This window comes from Poecilia mexicana, unplaced genomic scaffold (genome assembly GCF_051168715.1).
Source record: "Poecilia mexicana isolate PSO_F unplaced genomic scaffold, ASM5116871v1 scaffold_1, whole genome shotgun sequence".
Taxonomy (NCBI): domain Eukaryota; kingdom Metazoa; phylum Chordata; class Actinopteri; order Cyprinodontiformes; family Poeciliidae; genus Poecilia; species Poecilia mexicana.
Genome location: NW_028263370.1, coordinates 1,934,389 through 1,940,388, shown reverse-complemented (window position 1 = coordinate 1,940,388; position 6,000 = coordinate 1,934,389). Strand labels below are relative to the sequence as shown.

The window sequence follows — 6,000 nt, the reverse complement described above, 5'->3', positions numbered from 1 at the left end:
TCCACACCCGTGCGTCCTTCAACTAATTGGAGTCGTACAGATAAGACATTTGGAACCAGTTCTGGTCAGCTTCTGAACCCAGAAGTGTGAGTCTTCAGGTGAAACTACTCGGCTTAAGGAAGTGAAGGTGTATCAGACCAAGATGAGGGTTTGCAACAGGGGGATGATGATGCTTCTGACCACAGCGGGGGCTTTCTGTGCATTCAGCCTCATGACCATCGCAGTGGGCACGGACTACTGGCTCTACTCCCGTGGGATGTGCCGCTCCAAGAACCTGAACGACAATGAGACCGTCCACAAAAACGAGGAGGTTCTGACCCACTCGGGACTTTGGAGGACCTGTTGCACCGAGGGTAGGACTCAAACTCACATTTTCATGCAGACATCTGATTAAATTATCAGTTGGTGATGCAAGGCAAACTATAAAAGCACGGCAAAATTGTCTCTATGCACATCAAATTTGCTAGAGTTAAAATTGCAGTGTTAGAACATAATAGAGTACAGTGTTCAGACTTGAGTGTTGGTTTCACCCAGGGTTGCCACCTCTCAGAAATCAAAATAAGGGGCGCCCACTACGGCGCGTGTCGCCCGACTCTCACGGGGTGGGATGACTGCTGCAGTGATAAATAATAATTTATGGCGGTGTTTTTTGTCCTTAAAAAGTGATCCATAGAGCAACCGTTCATATATAGAGGTTGGTTCGAGTACCCCAAAACTGTACTCTAATCAGAGTAGTATACTTTAAATACGTTTAATTAAGCAAGTGTAAAAAGTATTTGGTAAACCACTGAGTAACTAATCATAACACCTGATTTAATAATCAAAATGTGTCTTCAAACAACTAAAAGTATAAAAGTTATGTGAACATTCTGATATTTTACAGAATATTACCAATATATTTCTATAAATAAGGAGTTAGGTTTGGAGGCTAGATCTAGACCAGATTTACCACAGGGCCCAGGATAGTCAGTGTTTTTCCATGGCAACACATGAAAAAGAATGAAACAAACAAACAAACAAACAAAAAGAAAAAAAAACAGAGCAATATTTCATCATTAAATAATAATAAGTGAGCCAAAGACCAACTTGCGTCTCCAGAGATCCAGGTTGCAGATCCCTGGCAGATGGAAAGTGTGATTCTACACAGCAGCTAAAGGTGCAGCACTATAATTTTTAATTTGTTGTTAAAGTAAAATTGTGAAGGTTAAAAAAGAAAGTGATTCATCACTGAGTATTAACATAAGATATTTATTTAGTATAACTTCTTTGGTACCCTGTTAGCTCCCACCTAGAACTGCTCGTGGCTGCAGGTCTGGGTCTGGTGCATTAATAATAATGATAATAATCATGATTTGTTCTTTAAATGATCATTTGTATTATTTTGGCTGATATCATTATAATGAGCAAATAATCAAACCAATATCGTCTACTAAAAGCACAATAAGAAACTTAATCATAGCAAAATGTTACCATATCAGGGTCTGCTGTGTTCCTCTCCTGATCCTTTCTGTCTAGTATCATACAGCACACTGCGCCAATATGGACACATTTTATTATTATTATTTTTAATTGCCTGTGTTCATCCTCACTAACATTATTCAGCCTGGGGTTTGCGTCTTTCTTCTCACGTCTGTATCTTTATGAGAGATTTTGCTTCTAAGGATGGTGGAGTATCGGGTCGAGGATGTTTTAAAAAGATCCGCTCACCGCGGCTGCGTAGTGTCCGTCACTAGGCAACCGTGACAACAGCGTCGGTCCGTAGCGTTCAGGGGTCCTTTAGCTCCCCAACAAAAATTTAGCTGACCTTAATATTTCCTGTTTTATTTTGGTCGTTATTGTTATACTTAGTAACAATGTGTGTGATAGGCGTGTCTATCGGACATTTATAGAAATACGGAACAAATCGCGTCAAGTATCGGTTCAATACGGGACGCAACATTTAGCAGCCAAATATGGAACGATTCCGTATTTTAAGGGACGGGTGGCAACCCTACTTTCACCATAAATAATTCAACACAAGTGTGATAACAAAAGAATATGGGTGTTAAATGTCAGAGTTGACGCTTTTTAACACCAGTAATGTAGTCTTGAACATCTGGATACTAGACCAAGTTTGCTAATGGAAGAATCTCGCCAACGCCATTTTCTTTTTACTCGCTTGGATCACGAGGATGGAGGGAGTATGTAAGTAGAAAACATTTTAATATAGTTTTTTCTGTCATTTATAATCATTGTTGCTGATTATGTACCAATATTGCGGTTTTCTTGAAGTTTTTGGTGAAAAGACTGAAGCTCAATAAATTTTTTAATGCATTGCATTTGCTTTCAAATTCAGAAAGCAACATCAGCTCCGTCAGTTCTGTGGTTGTTTATTTAAATAAAAGTTGTGTGTTGGCAAACAGGTATACCAGGCAGGGGGTTAGCTATTTTTACTGTCTCCACGTTAGTAAACTAGCTTCGCCATATGGCTCCACAGGATTCAACGACTTCGAAGATAATTCTCCAAAGATAATTCTCCATTTAAATATACCTGGCATGGTCGATAATGTGCGGCTATCATGTCTAAACTGAAACATAATAGTAAATTTATGTGCAATAACCTATATGCCACGAGTAGTGGTGACATACTTCCGTTTTAACTGTCGCCACACAGACCGTTTCCAGCGGTTACCACTTGCTCCAATTGTTTTTATCCATTGCTGGAAGAGCTGTACCATGAACAAGACACAAAAGTTAAAATATCTACGAGCTACTGGTACGACAACTGATTTTTGTTGTGTGCTGTTGTGTTCAGTAATTAGCCGGTACCATCCAGTGCTTAGTTTTATTCATTTTCCTGCTGATATCAAGGCGACAACAGACCATAGCCGAAACTTATCCACTAAAGCTAACACACGGTTTGTATCGGCCTGGTATTTCAAACTTGAGGATACTGAAGATCCATCGTCAGAAATGGGAAGACGGAGGTTAAAAGGGAACTCTACATGCTTCATTCAGTGCAATAATTTATTGGAGGAAATTAATGTGGGAGGAAATCCACTGCTACTGGAACAGATTGAGAACAGAGGCAGCGATTTGGCACAAGATAAGACAATGTGTGTTCATGAATGTGTTTGTGTTACACCAAGTATGAAATTATTTTTAGGCAACTCCTTAGTTTTTTTTATATATTGCAATGATATAAAATTCTTTAGCATGCAGTCGGAGCGCCCCTCCGATACCGAGCACGATAATTTAAGAACAGGCGAGGGCAGCAACGCTTCAGCCTGAAAACTAATCCGTCTTTCTATTCTACCAACACCGAGCAACACGATCAAACCACACAGTGGCCAGTATTAATATGATTTCTGAAGAAGAGTAATTAAAATCTTGACTCATTTTTATTCTCTCTTCTGTCCGGATTCCTTGATGTCGTCATTGTATCCGCTGAGCCACAAAGACAAAGGCTTTCCAAGTACAATCATAACAACATTTATTAGACGAACAAACTAATGAAGTTGACATAACATAATAAAATCACAAACCAGCATCCAATTCAATACTTACCTTACTCCATAGTAAGGTAAGTATTGACTCCACACCAAGACAAACTTATGGGGAACCATTTCACCGACACACTGTTCCCCGGAGACAGCATCACGGGTAAACTTGGAGCGATCTCAAGTTAAGGATGAGTCCTATACTTTTAAAGGAGGGGTGTGTTTTCCTTCTCTACTGTATTCAAATTAGGGGACTGTCCTTAGCTAAGTTCATTTAAATATAGTTGACTATGTTCCAGTAAAAACCTGTTTTTAAGATCAAAGAAGTGTTATTTTCTTTTGAATGGGGTAATGTGTTTTATGACCCTGTTCTGAGAGGAAGCTCTGGTTTGGCGACAAGACCAGATAGTTTTACATCAGCTGTTAAATCTTATCCAGATCAGCCAAAGGTTAAACTCACACACAGAGCCACGACCCCCTGTGGACACCTGCTCAGTCCACAGAGAAACTAGCTGTGTTTTAAATTATTGAGAACTATAAGGTAAATTGTTTTAATTCAACTTAGTGTATTATGTTTCAATAGAAATATCCTACATAAGAGATTACGCTGATTGAACATATAATCAAGACTAAACACTAGTATATTTTAAATTTATTTTCTTAACACTGGTCAAATTAAAATCCAAAACCTTTCCTTTCCAGTCGTATAAGTGTCACCGCTCCACATAAAACACCCATAGAACAAGTCTACCTACGAAGAAGGGCTTATTTCCCGAATCCCAAAAATATAGTATCGTACCTTTGCTGTTTCATAGATATAATCCACGTCAGAGTGAATTTTTCCACTTGGCTGCTATAATCTGTTCTTGTACTAAGCAGATGTAATTTATTTTTTTGCCTTTTTTTTTCCTCTCAGGGATTTTGCTTAGAAAAATGAAGCTATGAAGTTATATCCAGGGTTCGCACTGGTCATGGAAAACCTGGAAAGTCATAGAATTTCATTTTTCCATTTTCAAGACCTGGAAAGTCATAGAATTTCATTTCAGGTCATGGAAAGCCCTGGAATTTGGGAAGAAGGGCAAAACACGCTGTGTTTTTCTGTGGTGTGTTTTTCTGTGGTTCTCGTCTCAGACTCTACCGCGTTTGGTCTCGGTCGTGTTGGACATTGAGGACTCAGGATTTTATTTCAAGACCACAACAGTGGAAATGTCACAAAATTGCCAGCATATTGTCCAGTTTATTTGTCAACATCCTTGTTTTCACTGGATGCAAAACATACCGATTCAAATCCAAGCAATAACGCGACTTAATAATTACATCAGCTGTTAAATCTTATCCAGATCAGCCAAAGGTTAAACACACACACAGAGCCATGACCCCCTGTGAACACCTGCTCAGTCCACAGAGAAACTAGCTGTGTTTTAAATTATTGAGAACTATAAGGTAAAACACCTTTGTTTCCGTTACGTTGTCATGCATCGCCTCCCCCTTTAATTCGCACGCGGCACTCCAAGACATGCAGTGTTTGTCTCAGAGCAGAAGAAGATGTCCGTCTAGTTGCCCTTAATAAGCGATAAGCATCAGGGAGTAATTTCTCATGTTGGTGGACAACAGAAAGTATGACAGCAGAGCGCAGGAAAAAGAAAAAGAAGAGTGTAACACATGAGTGATGAGGAAAATATCCAAACAGGGTTTTTTAAAACAGAATCTTCCTCCGCTTCTCAAAACATTAGTCTTGCTAACAGCGGTCCTATGGTCCCACCAGAACCTGGAGTGTTTCTGATCTGATGCCTGCTGAGTCAGAGGCGGTAGAAGTCCGATCTTCTTCACTAGTCGCAACTATGACCATGGATAATCCGTACAGTACTGACCCTAAGCTTTTGGGTAAAAACTGATAAGTTTGTGTGGGCTTATTGGGCAGAGCAAGAAGCAGGGAGCTGTCAAAATATGGATGTTAATTTTAAAGCATCAGAACAGGTTTACACAGGGCCAGCCCAAAGCAGAAGCAAACCAAGCCGCCGCTTAGGGCCCCAGGCCACTAAGGGGCCCCCTCAGTGGAGTAGATTTTTTTTTAGTAAAGTTTTCTACATCATTATAAAACACACAATTTCATTATGAAGTGATTTATTTTTACAATAATATATATTTGATAATGTATGTAATCATTATTTTATGAATAAAAAGAAAAAAAAATTTATTGCTCTTGGGGCCTGTGACAGACTGGCGACCTGTCCAAGGTGTACCCTGCCTCTCACCCGGAACGTTAGCTGGAGACCTATGCTGGTGCCACCGGGAGGGGTGCTGGTGTAGGCACCAGCACCCATCCCGATCCCACTAAGGGACAAGGGTGTAAAGAAAATGGATGGATGGATGGATGCTCGTGACCTACCGCAGCCACCCTGGTGGCTGCGGTAGGTCACGCACGCTTCACTGGTAACATGAGCTGTCGGTGTAATGTGCAGAGCATCCAAACGTTCAAAGCTCCAGTCAGAAGTTAAGTAAGCAAAACAATGTCTCAAAA

At 40.1% G+C, this 6,000-nt stretch overlaps 1 protein-coding gene across 1 annotated transcript in view; it reads left to right on the top strand.

The window, feature by feature from the left end:
* The first annotated feature begins 142 nt into the window (after nt 1–142).
* cacng3a (calcium voltage-gated channel auxiliary subunit gamma 3a) overlaps nt 143–6,000 on the top strand; it is a 62,671-nt gene continuing 56,813 nt past the window's right edge. The window contains exon 1 of the mRNA XM_088015866.1: nt 143–353. Within this exon, the coding sequence (XP_087871992.1) occupies nt 143–353 (211 nt within the window). The remainder of the gene's footprint in view (nt 354–6,000) is intronic.